Source organism: Molossus molossus, unplaced genomic scaffold, assembly GCF_014108415.1.
Source record: "Molossus molossus isolate mMolMol1 unplaced genomic scaffold, mMolMol1.p scaffold_m16_p_6, whole genome shotgun sequence".
NCBI lineage: Eukaryota > Metazoa > Chordata > Mammalia > Chiroptera > Molossidae > Molossus > Molossus molossus.
The window spans coordinates 23,509,890-23,527,060 of NW_023425399.1; the positions used below are offsets into that span (position 1 = coordinate 23,509,890).

The following is a 17,171-nucleotide window of genomic DNA, read 5'->3' on the forward strand; positions in this document are numbered from 1 at the left end:
GTTGGGTGGGTGCCTGTCGTGCTGCACTGACTAAATGCTTTACGGGACTTAGTTTCTTCTGTCTAATGGAGCTGCCTCTTCCTGAGGGTGTGTCTCCCTGCCTCACAGCACTGCTCCTTATGGAAACACCTGGGTTCAAGCCCACACCCCCTTACACTCCCAATGCTATAGGCAAGTCTCTTTGAACTCAGTTTCTTCATTTGTAAAATGGAAACACCCCTGCTTCACCAGGCTGCTGTGAGTAGCAAAGGCAACACATAAAAAGCACTGAGCACAGTGCTTGACAAGTGGCAGCTGCGGTGGTCTTACTGTTGTCAAGGCTGTTTAGGAGCAGTGACAGGGCCCTATTTGTGCAGACAGACTTGCACTCAGTCCGGGCGCTGTTGCTTACTAGTGTGTGAAGTCAGGAAGTCCCCTCACTTCTGAGTCTCAGTTTCCTCACCGGCATGACAGAGAAAGCCTGTTTCACCGCCAAATGTATCACAAAATGTAAGTATTACAACAGAAGTGCCTGTACCATCCTGGGTCACTAGCATCGCTATTACTTCCTGCAGTGGAAAATAAATTGGCTTTTAATTTGTTGCAAACTTTTCTTCTTTTAAGCAAGCACCGGGGAACTTCTAACTCTGCGGACTGGGGGGACAAGTATGCCCTTTGGCTGTTCACTGTCCTTCACCAGGCTCAGATCTGTAGACATGCACGTCCAGACCTCAGCCCCTGTCACTGCCCTGAGAGGGGCTGCTCAGCTTTGCCCTTCATCTCTTGACTGGTTGTTTAGGCTGCTGGTGCCCCAGGGCAAGGCAAGGAAGTCTTCCCCAGAGATGTGTGCCCACGATTGGCCTGCAGACATGGGCACCTGTGCCCATTCACAAGTGCACGGGCAGCACCGACATGCAGATAACAGGTCCCAGGGCCAGCTCGTGCAGACAAGCAGGGTGTGCACCCATCTCTCAGCCGAGTGCAGACACAGGAGCCCACACCACGGTGCCCCCTGTTCTCCCTGGAGCCCTCCAGCTCTGGGAGAGGGGGACCAAAGGGGCTCTGGCAGTTCCAGCGCATCTGTAAACATTGGCGAGGGTGTGTGAGAGGGGTCAGGTTCTTTCAAGACTGTCATGAAACATGTTTTTTTTTTTAGTGTATTTCAGTCTGTCGTACACCTATTTTTGTTCTTGAGTAGTGTGTTCACCAGGCCAGAAACTCTGTGGACACCCTTGCTCACTGCTGTTCCTCCAGTGGCCAGCCCGGGGCCTGGCACATGACTGGTGCGCTCTCATGTGAGTTGAGGTGGATTCCTTCACCAAACCCTGGGCTGAGTCAGGGGCGGGGATGTGGAATCCTCTTTCTCCTCCCCCTCCCGCCTGGGTAAGGCTGCCTGTTTCACAGTATTCCTCCTTGATCCAGGGATGACTAGCCCACTCCAGCCCGGTCACCTGGAATGACGATATCGCCGAGTCCCAGCATGGCAAAGTTGTCTGCTTCGAGGCCCTTCTCCAGCAGATCCTGGGGAAACACCACTGCAGGGGGAGGCAGGGAGGTGAGGGGTTGCTGACAGCCTAGCTCACTCTGACACCTGGCCCCCACCTCTGTGGTAGGAAACTCACACTCCTGCATTTCTGGGTGGGGGGATGGAGACGAGGCAAGAGGATGCTGACAGGCTGGAGGGCAATGTTTCCATCTGAAACTACAGCGGGTTAGAGCAGGGAAGGCCCTAGGATCATCTAGGTCAAACAAAGGCTTACTGCCATTATGGAGCTATATAGCAACGGCACACTTTGGTTAAGGATGGACCCTACAGCCAAGCAGACAAAAGGGATGAAAGAGCCTGCACAGTGCTGACATCTGATAGGTTTTCCGTCTCACTAATACAGGGTATGGCAGGCAAGGGTTTTTGTTCTAAAGCAGGGGGAGCCTAGGCAATAGGCCCTTTCTGTATCTGCTGAGGTTGCTTAAAGCCTCTCACTCAGAAATCCCGCTGGTGGGCTTGCTTGGATACATACAGATAGAGGAAATGCCTCTGTCTGTGTCCAGTTATGGCTAGAGGTGTCTGTAACTAGATTTCATCCTCTGGGCCTTGAGAGCAGAAGCGCAGTTAGGCGTGGGCTTCGGGGTCGGAATCCTGGCTCTGATGTGTGACTTTGCACAGGTTGCTTAACCGCTCTGAACCTTAGTGTTCTCACCTGTGAAATGGGTATGACAACAGAGCTGAGCCCATAGTGTTGAGGTGCAAATGAGATGCTTGGCAAATTGTTAACTGCTACCTCATGCCTTCTTCACTAACCCAGTCCTGATTTTGTGTGGGCAGCCTTTCCAGGGGATGGATCAAATGTGCTGTAAGGCTAAGACAATCAGGACAACCCTGGTCCCTGAATTCCCAATTTCCCTTGCTGCTGAGGGTGGTCATGACCCAGCTCTGGCCAATGGTCCGCAGGCAGAGGCACGCTGGGGGTTGTGGGTAAGCTTGTGCTTCCCTAATAAACGTATAGATGCCCTTCCCTCCCTGCTGACTTCTTCCTGCTTTGACTGCACAGTCACAACGATTTACAGATCTCCTCATTCAACACTCTCAGTCTTGGCAGACGTGGAAACCAGGGCCCAGAGAGAAGTCTCTTTCCTAAGGCTGCATCGCCAGCAAGTGTCAGATCTGGGATTCAAGTCCAGGCAGCCTGACTTCGGCATATGTGCCTCTACCACTGTGCCTCTGAGCTCTACTGGCAGCGGGGGAACCGGCCTTCTCTGCTAGCCAGAAACCAGATTCTAAGCCTCAGAAACCGAATACGACGGTGTCGTTCCCCGTTTGGAGCCTTTCACTGGCATGCTATCCTTGGCTACCCCAAATCTGGCCTCTTTCCTGCTGCTCCCCTAAACTCAGTCACACTCCCTCCCCGAGTCTCTGCTTCTAGGGCCCTCCATGCAGTTTCGTCTCCAGCCCTTTGCTGAAGCTGGACTCATCCTACCTGCAAAGGCCCACACTGCCCCTGCATGTTTGGTAAATGTGTATTCATCCTTCATGACTCAGGGAAGCTTTTCCTGACTCTTTGGCTGGGTTCACCCATCAAAGCACGTGGGGAATTCCTGTTGTTCTGGCTTGCCTAGCATCTGGTCTCTCGCTCTGGGGACTGTCCTCACCTGACGCATTTGGTTCTGGGAGGTTGCTAATTCAAATACTGTGCCTCCAGGCACTGGGGAGAGCAGTGACTCAGGCCTGTCCATGCTGATCCTCCATCTCCCCGGTGGGAATGCCCGCCTTATGAGCCAGGGCAGGCCCCAGACATTTACTTAAGCCAAAGCTAGGAGAAACTTGCTTTCCTCTGGAGTCACTGAGCTGCGACCATGGCCTTTAGGAGCCGAATGTGCCAGGGGCCCCTCTCCAGCTCATGGAGAAGCCCCATCTGTAGGGGTGGAGAATGAGGCTGTGAGAAAGACAGCTATTAATGACTCTCCAAGGCCAACTCCACGCCGACTGCTGTGGACCAGCTTCGCACGGAGCCCACCACTGCTCGTGCCTCCCCCAAGCGGCCCCCCTTCGTCCCTGCTCTCATGCCTGTGTGGGGCAGCCTCTAATTTGGGTCTTCTGACCCCAGGAGGTGACTTTTAAGTAGTCTAAGGCTTAAACTCTAAGCTAATCATGCTTTCTCCCACCTCCCTTGCTGATGGCTGGTTTGGATTTGGGCCTGTGACCCAATTCTGGCCAGTGAAATATGAGGGAGGCTACAGGGGGGATGTGAGGAAAAACGTCCCTCTTTGGTGAGAGAGCCAGAGTTCCCCTTTCTGCCTTTGGATGTGGCTGTGAGGACTCGACACTGGGAACTGGCAGCCACCTTGGAACCACGAAGGGATGAGCATATGGGACAGGCGGGCATGCTGAGAATGCCGGGGTGGGAGAAATGAAGTTACCTGGGCTCTTGGCGACTCCATGGAGGGTCATGAACCAACCTGAGACTCTCTACCACTGGGCTTGCTATCGTGTGCAATAACAACATTTCCCCGTTGTTTAAAGATGCTTGTAGCTGGTTTTTTACTATTTATAAACAATGGATAGACTGAAGAACAACCAGGGCAGTGTGAGTTATGTGGGACAGATGGTGCCTAATAGCTGGGCGCTGAAGGGACCCCAGGAGGGAGCTTCAGGTCTCTTCTAGCGAGCCCTGCATGACCTGCCGCAGGTGGTGAGATACCCCCGCTATGCTTGCTCCCATTCCAGCTCACCCCATAGCACACTGCACTGTGACCAAGTGTCTTAGAGGCCAGGACTTGGGCAGAGGGTGGCTGGGTGTGAACACCACCAGATGTACCAGTGAGGACAAGGAAAGCAGGCTGGAGACACAGCAGAGCTTGAAGGAGGACCAGGTGAACAGGGAAGAGCTAAGGAACACGTGTGACCAAACAGGGATAACAAGAGGAAGGGCCACAGGGGTGGGGGCAGGGGGCTCCCCACGTGCGGGTGGTTGCTTACATTTTATTGGTGCCTCAAAGGACCTGGCCACTGTCACCATCACGTTGGTACCAAATACCTAGAAGGAGAAGAGAGGAGTGTGGAAGGGGTGGAGGCTGAGATCTGCCGGGAGAGGGCAGGGAGCAGGAGGGGCTCCGAGCACAGGTGAGTCGAGAGCAGGTGGCTACCAACACTGGTCATATGGACATTTTATGGGGCTCCTGGTTCCAGGCAACAAAAAGGGGTACATCAAGGAGTCAGAAAAGGGCTCTGAGGGCCCCGGCCAGGCATCCTATGTTTGTCCAGGGTTCTGCCCCTTCCAAGAGATGCCCCTCCAGTATCATCCCTTCAAAAGGAGAAGAGGCTGCCTGAGGTTAGAGAAAGGGGACTTGCGTCAGGCTGACCACGATCTTGGCATGAGTGTGGCAGGTCCCCCAGCCCAGGGCTGTGCACAGCCAGAGCGTGCAGTCAGCAGCAGCCTCTGTCTTCACAGCTCAGTGCCCGTGCCGGGCTCATTAATCAGCATTCACTACCCCTGCCAGGGCCACCATGAGGACAAGATGAGGGTGGCTGAAGGCAACAGGTACAGGGTGGGTTCCAGGCATCAGAAGGCCTGCTCTCCCTTCCGTTTCCTGGATGAGGGCAATGGAGCCCAGAGAGGACCTTCTCTGGGACCTTGACTCCCAGGCCACGGCTGCTGCCCTCTGTCAGATGATGGCTGCCCGGGCCAGAGAAAGGGTGTAGGAAGAGACTCACCCAGAAGACGTCGTAGATGAAGAGGCCGCCCAGCAGGATGCAGCCGGTGCTGACGTTGTTCAGGTGCAGAAGCTCTACCCCGTTCAGGGAGAAGGCCAGGCCGAAGAGGTTGTTGGCAATCCAGTGCTGGGGGAGGTGGGAGTGAGATCAACTTGCTGTGCTTCCCCTGCCCCCCACGAACCTCATTTCAGGCTCTGGCTACTCACCTTCCTCAGCAGGTACCAGACGCCAACGATGCTGCTCAGGCCCAGGCACACCAGGTCCTTGGTGTCAAACTCATAATTGATGATTTCTGGGCAGAGAGGCCAGGTAAGTCCACTCCCCGGGGCGGGGCTGCCCCTCCCACCTGTCAGCCCCTGGACGGAGGAGGGCATGGCTGTGGGCACTGACAGAGGCTCACAGGCTGAGAGTGCTCAAGGGAGCCACCCCCAGCCTCTCCATTTTCCTGGAGGAGGGAATGGAGGCTCAGAGAGAACACAGGCCAGGCCTGGTGCGGGGTCAGTGGGAAGTGGCTGGAAGCATGGGTCCTACACTTGTAGGTGGATGACCCTGGGGGAGACAGTTCCCTCTCTGAGCTTCAGTTTCCTTATCTGTAAAATGAGGATCACATCACCTCCCTGATAGGCTGCTGTGGGGAGCAAGTGACATGGTCCTTAGGCAGCACCAGCACAATGCCGGCACACAGTAGGCATTCAATCAGCGCCAGCACAATGCCGGCACACAGTAGGCATTCAATCAGCGCCAGCACAATGCCGGCACACAGTAGGGATTCAATCAGTGCCAGCACAATGCTGGCACACAGTAGGGATTCAATCAGTGCCAGCTGCCACTGAGCCCAGATCTTTAGCAAGGTCCCAGCTCTTTCGGGAATCTTTCTGTTTTGCCACCAAAAGAATCAAGAAGGTTGCTGGTGGCCCCATGTCACGAGCAGAGGAGGAAGGTAAGAGATGGTAGCTTGGAGAAGAAGCAGGGGGCAGTCCCTGCGTCAGCTCCTGTGGGGAGCCGTGTGGTAGAGGCCAGTCTCCATCACTTCCAAGTTTCCTAAGAAGGGAGCCCAGAGAGAGGTGGAGCTTGCCCAGGACCACAGAGCAGCCAATTCTTTCAGTTCCGGGGTGTAAGCAGACTGCTGGTTGGCCCGAATTTCCGTTCTTTCCTCTGTGTAACAGCACCTTGCTTTTTTATCTGGACATGAGGCAAACTAGCTCATGGCCACAGTTTCCAGCTTCCCCTGCTGCTAAATGGGACTGTGATAGAGCTGTCTCTCCTTCTGTCTGGTGAGACAGTGGAGTGCCGGGGCACCATCCCAGACCCAAGGGCCACTGCGTGGGGCAGAGCAAGAGATAGGTGGAGCCTGGGACCCTGAAGACTCCATGGTGTAAACTTAGCCTTAAAAAAAATAAAATCCAACAATCATTTATTGGGTAGAGATGCACTAGAGTTGCAAAAGAGAATCACATAAAATCGCTGCTCCCTCCTCCAGGAATGGCTCAGTGGTTGAGCGTCGATCCATGCACCAAGAGGTCACTGGTTCGATTCCTGGTCAGGGCACATGCCCAGGTTGTGGGCCTAATCCCCAGTGGGGGGCATGCAGGAGGCGGCCAATCGATGTTCTCTCTCATCAATGTTTCTCTCTCTCCCTCCTTCTCTCTGGAATCAATAAAGAAAAATAAACAAATAAATAAATACATAAAATTGCTGCTCCTTAGGGACAGGGACAAGGCAGAATGTGCTGGGCCCCAATAAGACCGTGTGACATTCTCAAGCTCAGACTTTCACATGAGAAACACCTTCCATTTGGTAAAGCCACTGATAATCCTGTTACAACATTTGAACCTATTTTCTTTTTTTTTTTTTTGTTTTGTTTTGTTTTTTAATCCTCACCCGAGGACATTTTTCCATTTTTTGTTCAGATAGAGCGGGAGGGAGAGAGAGAGAAACATCGATGTGAAGGGACACATCAAGTGGCTGCCACCCGCACGACCAACCAGGGCCGGGGACAAACTGCAACCAAGGTATGTGCCCTTAGCGGGAACCGAACCCGGGTCTCTCTGTACCGCAGGCCGACGCTCCAACCGCTGAGCCAAACCGGCCAGGGCTGAACCTATTTTCTTAACTAATCCAGGCTTTCCCCAATTCCCTGTAGTTTTCACATTTTAAAAACCCAGGGAACCTCCCTTTCAAATCTAAGGTGGGAAAGAATCGTACTAAAAACAGCATGATAAACACAGCTATGGCTATGACTTTTACTGAGTGTACGACACACAGGCAGTGTGCTGAATGCTTTCTACTCAGCACCCACTCGTGTCCTAACAACAAGCCTATGAGGGAGCTACCAGATCATCACTTTTATTTTACAGAAGGAAAAAAACCCCAACAAAAACACCCAATGCTCAGAGAGGTAAAGGCGCTCACCCGGAGTCCCCCCTGCAGGCAGTGGCAGAGCTGGGATGTGAGCCCAGACAGTGTGCCCCGAGTCCACCTTCTCCATCACTTGTTCTACCTAACGCCCCAACATTGGAGAGACAAAGGGGAGTGGAGGAGGAAGACACCCGAGGCAGGGGAAAGTGGGCAGCACTGACCTTCTTTGTTTTCCCCAGAGCCCTGCGTGAAGAGCAGCTGGTACTGTCGATTTGGGAAGTTGGCTGGAAAAAACTTACTCATGAAGGGGCTAGAAGAAAAGACAAAGCAGATTGGCAAACAGAGCCCCTAGGCATCCACAGCCCCAACAACCCCACAAAGCCCCCATTCCCAGCTGTGATCTCCAGCAGCCTCACAGCTGTCCTGAGAGGCAGGTGTCCTGTGCCCACTTTACACATATGGAAACAGAGGCCCTCAGAGGGCAAGTGACTGCCCAGGGTCACCCAGAGAGTCAGCATCTGGGCTGAGACGCAAACCTTGGGCCCTGGACTCTAGTGCTTCCATACTGCCTCTCGGTTATCACCCAAGAAACACAAAGAGGCAGACTTTCACATAAAACACAGTTTTTAGGAGAGCAATGGATTCCAAAGCCTGGTCCATGAACTGTCTGCAGTCTCTCCTCATGAATGCATATTCCTGGACTCCTTTCCCAACCTGCTAAGTTAGATGACTTGATGGTCACCTCACTCCCTTGACTTGTGAGGCCTGAGATTTTTACAAACTCATTGGACCAACTGATGTGTCTCTATCACATCGATGTTTCTCTCTCTCTCTCCCTCTCTCCCTCTCCCTCCCCCTCTCTCCTTTCCACTCTATCTAAAAATCAATGGAAAAATATCCTCAGGTGAGGATTAAAAAACAAACAAACAAAAACCCAAACTTGTTGGACTTGATCAGCCAGATGAATCACACAGCCCCTAGGGCAGAAATACCCTCACATTAACTCCAGGATGGGTTTGGCCTCTTCTCTTGTTACCCAGCATACTCTGCTTCCTGGCCAGGCAGGGAACAGAGACTTTCTTTTCTGGATCACCTACAGAGCAAGATTAGCATATCAGGCCTCTTGGCCCAGCCTGGAGTGGCTACAAGCTTGCGTGGCCCAGCCCTGAAGCCTAATCTACCCTCACCAGCTGTGTGGCCCTGGGTGAGCCACTTTGGTGGCTCATCCCCTCAGCTGAGTGGGGGATACTACCACCTGTCTCAGGTGTTGCTGTGGAGACCGGAGAGAGGGCAGAGGAGAAGCTAGTCCAGCAGTGGATCCATAGCAGGGACGTAAGAAGTGAGCATTCCTCATCACTGGAGCTTGTCCAGAGCCTGAGCTCGAAAGCATCGGCCAATGCCAGATAGATCGACATGACTAATGAGGTGGGCAAATCCAGAACGGTGTTCCCAATGACAGGCAAATGGAGGCAGGCCAAGAAGTAGCCAGGGCACAGTGGTAAAGGCAGGGGAAGGGAGCCCTCTTCCTAAGAGCCTGGGACTTAAAGAAGATGTGGAGTTAAGAAGGATCTCTGGGCTCAGTTTCCCCACTTGTCAAATAGGCAATCCCTCCCATTCTGCAAGGCTGTGGCATGATGAGACGTGGCAGGCCCAAGGATGCAATCGGGAGCTGGCTTCCCTAGCAGGCTCTGCGGAGGTGGGAGGAGGAAGCTGGGATGAGTGAGACTGGAAGTTACTTTCAGCTCAGTCTGCTGAATCACTTTTGGGAAAGTCTGAAGCCAGTGTGTGTGCAGAGGCACAGAGAAGGCCTAGAAATTAAGCCCTTCACTCCAGTCTGGCCTCTTCCTTAGAAGCTTGATACTTGGCTTCTCAATCAGTAGAGTGAAGTGATTAAGAACAGGGACTCTGGAGGCAGACTTCCTGTGTCCAACTCCGGGCTCTGCCACTTATTAGCTGTGTGACCTTGGGGAAGTTACTTAACTGTTCTGTGCAATGGTTTCCTTCATAGTCTTAAAAGGATTAAATGAATGCTTGGAGCCCTACAAGCTTAACTGCAGTTTCAACCTCAAGTAGGAAGTCTTTACACTGATGTTGTTATCCCAAGAAAAGAGGGGCTGCTGGGTAACACAGGGCAAGAGTTAAGCAACCTGTCTGGTGTGAGTCTGAACTTAAGGGCAGGGGTCTTGTCTCTTCACCTTCACCCTACCCATACGAGGCCTGGTGCTGGGAGGCTGCTGGCAGAAGCTTGCTTAAATGCCTCCGAATGCAGACTTTTGTACCAGGCAGATTTTCTTCCTGGCCCTCAACGGCTCGCGTCAAAGCTAAAGGTCACTGCTTCCTGCTGGGAAACCACATCCTGTTGCCCTCTCCCCTGGGGCTGGAAGGCATAGGTCACAGAAACCTGTGAATGGCCTTCTCTTCCCAGAGTGGCACATTTTGGCTCTCTGGGCCCTTTTTCCCTCTAAAGGTCAGCTGGGTGGGGTGTGAGTTCACAGGTGATAAAAATAATCCTTTCCTTGGCAGACAGGATTCTGGCACGGGCTCGAGTCTCAGTGGTTGTGCAAGGTAAAGGCAGGCTGCATGCCCTGCCTTCCCCCAAACCCTAACCTGCGGTTTCTTCCCAAACAGGCCTGAGGTGGGCCAGGAAGTGATGGTGGAGATAGAAGGAATCTCACAAGCCTTGGGGCTGATGAGGCTCGGGGCTCGGGTCTTACAGCCTTTCAGCAGGCCCCTCTGCCAATCCTCAGGGGACCTCAGACCCACTTTGGGAGGTGGCCGGCCAACCCCCTCTTTAAGTTCTCTCTTCCCTTTCCCAGAACTGGAAAGAATACTGAACAGATCTGAGTTCAAAACCTTACTTTGGTCCTACCATGTTCCGCCCATCCATACATTCAGAGGTTGACTTCTGTATGTGTCCCAACCGGGGATCGAACCTGCAACCCTGGCACATCAGAATGTTCCAACCGACTGACTCACCCAGCCAGGGCTCCATTGTTTTTATAAGTTCTAATCGACCCAGGTCAAATTTTGTGCTGTAAATTTTATCAAGAAAATGATTCTTCTGATAATTTTTAGTCACAGATTTTACCATGTACAGTTTTAGCTGCTGCTGGTTCTATTTTCTGTTGATAATTTCTATCAGTAAAAATGACTAATTTGTTAAAAGGCAGATGGACAACTGTTTCTTAGCTAATCATGACAAATCTGGGACAATGTTTTTGTTATTGTTCTAAAGGGAAAACATGTCTTTGGTGTCAAAATGACACAGGTTCAAAACATTCTGCTTGGGCAGCTGGATGGAGCTCTCATAGTTGTAAAAGTAAAATAATCAATGGCCTACCAGTGGCTTTCAAAATATACTGAGTTCTCTCACTGTGATGGTGGTTGGGCTGTGGGGAGGGGTGGGATGGGTGAGAACTGGAGTGGGGGGTGGGGGAAAATCCTAATCAGGATGGGAAAGGATGGGTCCCAGTTCCTGGAAGTGACTTCCTGGACCCCACCCCATTGTGGGTCCATTGGGAAGGGAGAGGTCTGTCTCTGAGGAAGGGCGAGTAGGTCTGCCACCATCTTGCTAGGGCTAAATCACAGAGGTGCTGGCCTGGAATTCTCCCAAGGTGGCTAGACCAAGATTTTGTGGGTGAAGGTAGGTATAGTTGAACAACACTGAACTCAATCAAAAGACCAGAGTTCAAGTTCCACTGTAGCCTCGGGCCAGCAGCTCACTCAAGGTGAGCTTGGCACTGTACTCTGGCACGTTACAAACTTGTAACGTGCGGAGACCTGTCCCACGCCCTACTTGGAGGATCTCCATCTTATGGGTGAAAAAGTTGGTGCTCAGAGAGCTCAAGTAGCTTACATAAATTATGGAGCCGGCAGAGCCAGACCTTGGTTCCAGGGCCATCTGCCTCTCGAGCTCACGCTCCTGACTAACACACTGTTCTGCCAGAGTGTCTGGAGGAATGAGGCCAAACTCACCTTGGCTTTCAATGCTTTTGTGCGCAGATCCTACTCTTTCTTTCTCGATTTCTCTCTGACTGTTCTGGGAAGATTCTGATTGGCCCCTCACCATGCACAGACCTTCCAGCTCCTGGCTTGGCCTCTCCCTCCTTCACACCTCTTCCAGGTTTCCCACCCTTCCAAGCTGAGTTCAAGTTGTGTTGCCTCCTTTTGGGAACTCTCCGTGGTGTGCTGGCTGCCTCACCGTCTCTATCAGTGGTTCTCGGCCTGAGACTGTAGCACTTCGAGGGGCCAGATGGAACCAGATGGGGATGCTTCTGTAGTTGGGCAGGAGGCACAACTCCCACTTGGTAAGGGGGCTAGGGATGCCAAATGTTTACAATGCACAGAGAACTGGCACGTCCACAATGTCAACAGCAGCCCTACGTGAGGATCACGGGTCTACGTCCTTCACCCCCACTGACTGACACAAGCATGTGGCAATCTGAGCAGGTGACAGTGGGAAAAGCATGGGCTCTGGGGCCATACAGACCTAGGTTTGAATCTTGGCTTTGCTGCTTATCAGCTGTGTAATCTTAGCAAGTGTGTTGACCCCTCTGAGCATCAGTTTCCAAATGCAACACAGGATTAAAAGCAAAAGCTAACCTTATAAGATTATCTGGCACATTAACACAATGATAATAATAAGATTTAGCAGTTATTGAGTACATTAAGTGCCAGGTACTGTGCTAAAAGCTTTCCATGTGACCCATGAGGAAAGGCATAGTCTTTTCCTCCACATTCAGGCGAGGAAATTGAGGCCAGAGAGATTAAGGAACTTGCCCAAAGTCACAGGGCTATTAAGTGGCAGAGTCTGGGTTCAAGGTCAGGTAGTCAAATTCCAGAGCCTGCACTCCTAACTTCTCACTACACTGCCCTCTCTCATGCAATAAGATCACGTGTGAGGCACCTTGCATAGTGCCTGGCACAGCAGCTCTAACACCTGGCAGGGGGCACTGGTATTACTCAGCTCAGTACTACGACAAGTAACATGACATTACCATTCACAAATGTTACTTTTCCAGCAACTGGGGGACACTCTTATCACTCTTTGTAAAGAAACTGTGGCCCAGAGATTATGGTTCTTGTCCTAGGTCACCCAGGGTGTGGCACAGGAGAATGATCCCCCTGGGTCTTACAGCCAGGATTCAAACCTGGCTCTGAATGATGCCAAAGGCCATGTTCTCATCTGGGACCCTGTACTGGCTCCTGAAAAAGCTGCTTCAGAGGCTGCAGAGATGCCTTCTGACCTGATGGTGTGGGACAGGGCCAGGATTCCCAGCACGAAGAAATACATGGACAGCAAGAGGTTGATGTACTCCTGGGAGAATATCTGAGGCAGAAATACAAAGAGAAACAGAAAGTCAGGGTTGTCAGCTGGGAGGAAACCAGAGTCCCCGCTTCTCTTCTGGAGGTTGGTCTCATCCCTCTGGAGCTGGAGAACAGTGTCAGGGAGGATTTCTGACAGCACTGGGGCCTTCTGGTTCTGTGGCCATGGGGAAGAAAGAGATGCACCACCAGATGCACCTCCCAAAAGAGCCTGTGGGTTTTCGCTTTGGTGGCTCCATTACCTGGAGACAGGCAATACTACAGTTATGTCCAGAGTCCTGCATGGGATTGTGGGGGAGGGGAATCTGAGGTTCAGAGTCCCAAGAGAGCCATCTGGACCTAAGAACATACTCTTCAGTTTCCTTCTCCAAGGCCCTGAGCACACTGGTTACAAGTCACCTGCATCCTGCCCCACCCTCCGCATCACACTCCTCTGGACAACTCCTCCCACAGTGATGGTTGAGGTTAGGACGGCCAGCCCTGACAGCTGCTTCTTGGTCTTATATTGTTCGGTGAAACGGAGAAACATTCTCTCTCACAGTGCTCCAAAGCCAACTGTCGCGTTGTTAATTTTAGACTCTGGGAACGTCTCCTGAATTTGTTATTATGAGGGTCTCTAACTGGGAAGCCACAATGTGCTGTCGTGTGGGTCACAGGGACACCGGGCTCTCTCAAACAGGGTTGTTCTGGACTGCTGAAATCTGCCCCTCTGTTCCCATCGCTCCCTGCAGAAAGCCTCACTGCAGCAACTTCCCTCGACTCTCACAGCTCAAGGTCCGTCCTCACCTCGGCCTCTCAGGCCCTCATGGAGACCACTGCAGATCTCTCTGCTGCAGCTCACGCCACGCCTGTCTCACTGTACGTGCTGCCTGGATGCTCTCCGCTTCACCTGGGCCAACGCTACTCATCAGTCTCCTGCTCTCAGTTCAGCAGCTTTCCTTGACATGGCAAGGACCTTCCTTACTGCCTACTACATGCAGGCCGTCGTGCTAACCACTGGGAATTCAGCAAGGAGTAAGGCAGAAGAGTCCCTGCACTCACAGACTTCATGTGCCAGCGAGGGAAACAGAATCTCCAAAGAAACAAATATGCAATATATTGTCAGGTGGTGACAGGTGCCAAGAAGAAAAGCTAGCAGGGCAAGTAGATGGAGAGAGAAGTGGGGAGAGCTCCTATTTAGACAGGTGGCCAGGGAAAGCCTCCCCACAACAGGACAACACTCATTTCATTCAGAACAGAACCCTTAACAAAGGGAGCAGCTGTGAGGATATTTGGGGGAAGAGCATCTGAGGCAGAGTGAAGGGTGAGTACAAAGGTCCCGAGGTGGGTATGCTTATGTGTGCAGAAACAGTGAGGGCCCGAGTCTGGAGCTGAGAGCAAGGGGAGGGTGTCAGGAGATGAGACTGGGAAGCTGGGAGACAGACCCTGCAGTGGCATGAAAAGGCTTCAGATTCATCTGAGTGGGACAGGCTGGAACTGGAGGGCTGTGATGCAATGGCCTGGGAGGCTCCCTCTGCTGCTGTGTGGAAGACAGGCTACAGTTTCAGAGTGGAAGCAGAGCCCAGTGAGGAGGGCACTGCATAACCCATGCAGGGAGGACGGTGCCTGGGGCAGGGGTGGAGGGAAGTGATGAGCAGTGGTCGGCCTGCAGACCTGCTCTGGAACTGCAGATATGGGGTGTGCAGAGGGCTGGCTGTGAGGACTAAGAAGGAGCGGGGAGCAGGATGGATCTGGGGTTTCTGGCCGAGGAGCCATGTGGATGGAGGTGCTGATGTCTAATATGGAGGGTCTGGGCAGGAGCAGGGGTTCCCGCCAGGATGGTTCTTCTGTGCTTCCCGGGTGCTATAGACCTAGCTTTCACAGCACTTCTCAGGACTAAAACTTCCCCTTTACCTATGTGATCATTTAATGAGCGTCTGTCCCCACCACTTAACAAGAAACTCCTGCAGGGAATGGTTGGCTGTTTTTCTCACCCTGGTGTCCCCAGCACCCAGTACAGGGCCTGATGGGTAGCAGGCACTCAGTAAGTGTTTATAGGATGAGTGAATGGATGAGCAAATCAGTGGCCTACACTGCTATGAGAAAAAGACCTATGAGCACAGGCATGTGGCCTGTGTTTTACTTACGATGATGTGGTGAACCTTTCACATAGGGTCCTTCAATGGGGGCCCTTGGGAAAACTCTCTCGGCTGCACCGTTCAGCTTGGCTGGCCTGACTGTGTGGACTAGGAATTGTGCAGCAAGTCTCACTTCCTTTGTGCCCTGGCTACTAGAAAGTTTAATTTTCATGAGCTGACTCAAAGCAATCAGTTTTAGATGAGATGGGATAAAGTAAATTTTATGATTTTGAGAAATGTTACAAACTCTAGTGCCCCACTCAGGAGGACAGGATGGAAGGGGCCGAGTAACCAACCAGCTGTCAGGCTGAGCTCGGGAGGAATCTGGTGGCTGTGCTGTCCAGGCAGCTGCCTTTCCAGAACGTCAACGTGGACATTCTGGAGACAGGGGGAAGAGGTAGGCTGTGTCCTCTGGCACGAGGCAGGCTGGGGCTTACCTGCCAGAAGGAGACAGGCCAAGCAACAGGCATCCAGTGCCCTAAATAAAAATGTGCACCCCCTCTGCTGCCAGAAATTCCTTTCTGGGGAACCTAGTCTAAGGAAGGAATCCTAAATATTAAAAATGTTAGGTGGTCTTGAGGCAAGGGCCTGGATGTGTATTCCTGGCACTTAGTACAGCAGAGACTTGAGAAACAGCTGCTAAAAGCAAAGGCAGGGGCAATGGGCTAAATGTACACAGAGCCACAGAGAGATCTCACAAGTACAGGGGAAAGCAAAAGGAAACAGAGGGAGATGTCTTGCAAAATCCTGTTTATGGGAACTAGACCCTCACTCAATACACACAGATGCACCAATACCATATATTTTACAAGGAGACACACATCTAAGGACACAGATCAAACCATCAGAGCGGGTGCCTCTGGCAGAGAGGGTGGAGGCAGGAAATGGAGGTGGGTTTCAGGAGTACACAGGGGAAACAGAAAAAGGGGGGCTGCTTGGATTGATGGCAGTATTCTATGAACCAAGCATTTGAGAAATTCAACTCTTCACCTGAGGTCCGGGGAAAAACAACAACCGATGAATACTTAATGTTACCTGATTCACTCTTATTTACTGATAAGAATAAAAAGCAGAATAATTTTCTGTTTAAAGTGAGAGGGATGATGCAAGTCAACCATGGTGTATGTGCCTGGGGGGGATAGTCTGAAACCAAGTTCTGATCCAACAATGAAGGAGTGATGGACCAGGAAACAGGCATTAGTCATTACACTTTTGACTCATTCGCAGGCTGGTAAAAACAAAGAATGTGGATGCCACCCAGTGCAGGTGAGGCGACATGGAAGCCAGCACACTTGTGACTGTCACAGTGGATGTAAACTGGTATAACCTCTTTGGGTTGATGTGGCACTATCTGTCCAAATTATACATAGAGATGCTATTTGACTTGATAATCTCACTGCAGATACACTTGTAAATATGTACCAAGATGTGTGCACAAAGATGTTTCCGGCAGCACTGCCGTGATGCCTCCGTACTAAATACGCCTCAGGACACATCCGTAAAACAGAACCACAAGCAGCTGCTAAAAAGAATGAGGTCGATTTTACTGTCTTCATACAAAAATATCTCCATGATAAAAATCATGTTTCAGACATGTAGTTATTTTTAAATTTTAACATAAATGTAGATCTATACATAAATGTAGATCTACACATAAATGTAGATCTATACATTAAAGATTCATAAGAAACCAAACTGAGGAGAGGATTATGGCTCATTTGTACCTTCTCTTAGATTTAAAAAAAAAAATTTAACTATGCACATGGTATTTTTAAAATGTAAATTAATGGTTGTCCTCGAGGCCCGGCCGGTGTGGCTCAGTGGTTGAGTATTGGCCCATGCACAAAGAGGTCGTCGGTTCAATTCCTGGTCAGGACACATGCCCAGGTTGTGGGCCCGATCCACAGTGGGGGGCGTGCAGGAGGCGGCCAGTCAATGTTCTCTCTCATCGATATCTCTATCTCTCTCCCTCTCCCTTCCTCTCTCTCTAAAAATCAATAAAGAAAAAAAAAAGACCTCACACTACTATTATAATGATTATTATAATTATGTTAAAAACATGCTTATCAGAAGCCTGAAAAGAGACAGGCTAAAATGTCAAAAGAAATTACTTCTGTGTATTTTTCTGTCTCTTAATATCCCCCTCTTCTTTAAGTTTTCTTTTTTTAAATGTTTCATTGATT

The 17,171-nt window shown here is 51.3% G+C and overlaps 2 protein-coding genes across 10 annotated transcripts in view; one reads left to right on the forward strand and one right to left on the reverse strand.

Annotated features, from left to right (window-relative positions):
• The window catches only part of HM13 (histocompatibility minor 13), a 39,369-nt gene that overhangs the window by 12,703 nt on the left and 9,495 nt on the right, over positions 1-17,171 (reverse strand). For all 5 annotated transcript variants that reach the window (XM_036244035.1, XM_036244031.1, XM_036244034.1 and 2 more), the window contains 6 exons: positions 12,793-12,875; positions 7,768-7,856; positions 5,395-5,480; positions 5,189-5,314; positions 4,454-4,511; positions 1,431-1,514 (listed from right to left, as the gene is read on the reverse strand). In XM_036244035.1, the coding sequence (XP_036099928.1) occupies positions 1,431-1,514; positions 4,454-4,511; positions 5,189-5,314; positions 5,395-5,480; positions 7,768-7,856; positions 12,793-12,875 (526 nt within the window). The remainder of the gene's footprint in view (positions 1-1,430; positions 1,515-4,453; positions 4,512-5,188; positions 5,315-5,394; positions 5,481-7,767; positions 7,857-12,792; positions 12,876-17,171) is intronic.
• DEFB124 (defensin beta 124) overlaps positions 8,699-17,171 on the forward strand; it is a 58,514-nt gene continuing 50,041 nt past the window's right edge. For 2 of the 5 annotated variants that reach the window (XR_004957007.1, XR_004957008.1), the window contains exon 1: positions 8,701-8,971. The gene's annotated coding sequence lies outside the window, so the exon portion shown is untranslated. Of the gene's footprint in view, positions 8,972-17,171 lie in introns of all 5 variants that reach the window. The other 3 variants (XR_004957011.1, XR_004957006.1, XR_004957009.1) reach the window with 3 other exon arrangements.